Source organism: Sinocyclocheilus grahami, unplaced genomic scaffold (genome assembly GCF_001515645.1).
Source record: "Sinocyclocheilus grahami isolate Dianchi unplaced genomic scaffold, SAMN03320097.WGS_v1.1 scaffold10718.1, whole genome shotgun sequence".
NCBI lineage: Eukaryota > Metazoa > Chordata > Actinopteri > Cypriniformes > Cyprinidae > Sinocyclocheilus > Sinocyclocheilus grahami.
The window spans coordinates 1-3000 of record NW_015513401.1 but is presented as its reverse complement, the minus strand read 5'-3'; the positions used below and the strand labels follow the sequence as shown (position 1 = coordinate 3000).

General features: G+C 35.7%; 1 protein-coding gene across 1 annotated transcript; it reads left to right on the top strand.

The window, feature by feature from the left end:
- Positions 1–106: 106 nt before the first annotated feature.
- LOC107578523 (cadherin EGF LAG seven-pass G-type receptor 3-like) lies at positions 107–2558 on the top strand (the record flags this gene model as incomplete). The annotated part of the gene is made up of 6 exons (XM_016264472.1): positions 107–330; positions 469–588; positions 731–828; positions 1817–1908; positions 2071–2244; positions 2370–2558. Coding segments are annotated over exons 1-6 (736 nt in total), but the record flags the coding sequence as incomplete, so codon positions are not given.
- Between the last annotated feature and the right edge of the window lie 442 nt (positions 2559–3000).

Below are 3000 nucleotides of genomic sequence, written 5' to 3'. Positions count from 1 at the left end.
AACATACTTGGTAATAAAGCTCTTCTGATTCTGATTCTGATATTATATTATATTCCAAAGTGATACTGGTTATAATGGTGCTTCTTCCCCGCATGTGTTTCTAGCGTCAAATGTGTCAAATTTTCAGCACAGAATTTATGACTTTTCGCCTCTTTATTCTACATTAATTCCTTTTATTCTATTTCTCTCTCTCTATCTCTCAGTTCTACTATCCGCAGTGCCTTCCTCCTGTTATTATTAAGTACATGTGTTTGGTTGTTTGGTCTTATGGCTGTTAATAACAGTATCCTGGCGTTCCACTACCTGTTCATTGTCCTCTGTTGCGTACAGGTAAGTGTGCACTGGCTCTTACTCATCTCTTTCTTTTGTGTGTGTTTGTCATTGTCATTTTTGCATTTTTTTACCCTGTACACTTTGATAGTTGTGTTCTACATAATGTAATGTTATTCTCCTACTCACGTGTCTCAGGGATTGGCTGTACTGTTGGTTTTTACTATCCTGAACTCTGAGGTGCAGGAGGCCTGGAAACTGGCCTGTCTGGGCAAGAAAAGCCCCAGTGAAGAAGCTCCCAGACCTCCACAGATCACAGTTAGTCAACACAAACATACATATTATCATATGACCCCCGACACATGCACAGTTTTACACACACATCTTTAACACAAACCCATATTTGACCTCACGGAGTGAAAATGAGCATGTGGATTTGTAACCTGCTGTATGTGTGCAGGGCCAAAATCCATACAACAGCGCCTCCCTGCTGGAGCAGAGCGGATTACACCGGATCACACTCGGAGCTTCAACCATCTCATCAGTCAGCAGTGCCAGGTCTGTCAACACATCAATTTCAGATTCACAATTCTTAAAATGATGTTGTATACCTAAAAATAAGCACATTTGAAAATAAATAAGGTGTAATATGTATAGGAAAAATATTGGTGATATTTTAAAATAAGGTGTGATGAACTAACAATGAAAAACTTTTTTTTTTACTATGCTATGTTATTATAAATATATATTAATTGTTAATAAATGTTATAAATATGTTCATTGTTAATTCATAAAAAATGGTGTCATTTAAATTTATGTAAAGTTTTATAGCTGTATTATACTATTATACTATTCACTCAAATTCTTATGCTTATAATATACACTACTGTTTGGGGTTAGTGAGATTTGTTTATTTATTTATTTTAATTAATTATTTTATTCATTTATGCACTTTTATTATTTTATGCATTTAAATTGATCAAAAGTGTCAGTAGACTTTCGCAAGAAATCTGTTTCAAATAAATGATGTTCCACCTAAATAAATGTTTTTGATCGCCAAATCAGCATATTAGAATGACTTTGAAAGATCATGTGACACTGAAGACTGGAGCAATGGCTGCTGACAATTTAGCGTTGCCATCCCAAGAAAAAAAATACATTTGAAAATATATTCAAATAGAAAACCGTTATATAAATTGTAATAATATTTTACAATATTACTGTATTTACCATATTTTTGACAAAATAAATGCAGCCTTTATGACTTGATAACAGTTCTTCCAATAACATAATAAAATAAATAAATAACTAGAGACCACATACTTTTGAGCAGTGTATTTTGTAATAAAACAAATGCAAAATAAAAGATAAACAACTTTAGATTGTATATCACGTTCTTATTTTAATATTGTACATTATACATCATTTGTAAGCTGAACTGTGAAAACATGTACACATTTGTAGGCATTTTTGTTGACAACCTACTGTATGTAGTATCCATATGTAGCAAACTGAAAGCCTGAAAGTTGGCGTATGTTTTTCTCAGGGAGAATCTCTTGGCACGGCAGACTCTAGAACACACTCTTGGTCACACAGGGGCCACTGACCTGGACGTGGCAATGTTTCACCGCAACGGAGGTACACTAACACACAATAACCTGCATGCATGTACGTATTCACACTTACACACACTCCTTAACTGCTTGCTGGTCATTCTTTACTGGCCAAATTCTAGTGTTTGTGACCGTCATGTCAGAATTAGTGTCATTTAGTTGATCTATTCTTCGGTTTGTCTGTCAGGTGAGGACTCAGACTCAGATTCTGATCTCTCACTGGAAGAGGAGCGGAGTTTGTCCATCCCATCATCAGAGAGCGAGGACAATGTGCGGCTGCGTGGACGCATCCAGCGGCGTTTCAAACGGTCTGGTCACGGCAAACGTTTACTCACAGAGCCCACACACAATGGTGGAAAAGGTACCAAAACTATTGTTGCAGTTGTCTATGTCACTGTTATTGAAGCCAGAGGAGTACAGAAAGTTAGTTTCATTCTTAGTTTTGTGATACCCAACTGTTAGTGTATGGAATTGTTTATGTGTCAGAGCTGGATGGCAATGACCTGCTCTCCTATTGGCCAGCGCTGGAAGGCTGCGAGGCACACTCACTTCAGAAATGGGGCTCAGAGCGCCGCCTAGGGGGCGACTACAACAAGGACGCAGCTAATAACAACCAGCCAGATGCAGCGCTGACCAGCGGAGATGAGAACGGACTCACACACAGACACCGCAAGGGTGAGGCACACATTAATTCAAAATGTTATCCAATATTGGCCAATAACAATACATTATGATATTTAATTGTGCATGTTTATTCCTTCTGTTTTTGCATTTAGATGCTGTCATCTAATGCTCACATAGAGTTAATCTTCAAAAACAAATTAAACAATGCTACACTATACTGGCTATTGGCTGATATCTGGGTTATTATTATTATAATTAACTAAAACTAAATTCATAGCAAGTGATGAAAAAATAAATTACATAAAAATGAACTGAAATAAAATATTTAAAAACATTAAACTTATTTTTCAGCTAGTTTCCTACGCAACATTGATTATTTTCATTAGTTTAACTTGATGTATTAAAATGAATAAAACTGCAATAAATATTAATAAAACTATGCTGATATGTTTATATATATATATATATACAGTGGGGGAAAAAAGTATTTAGT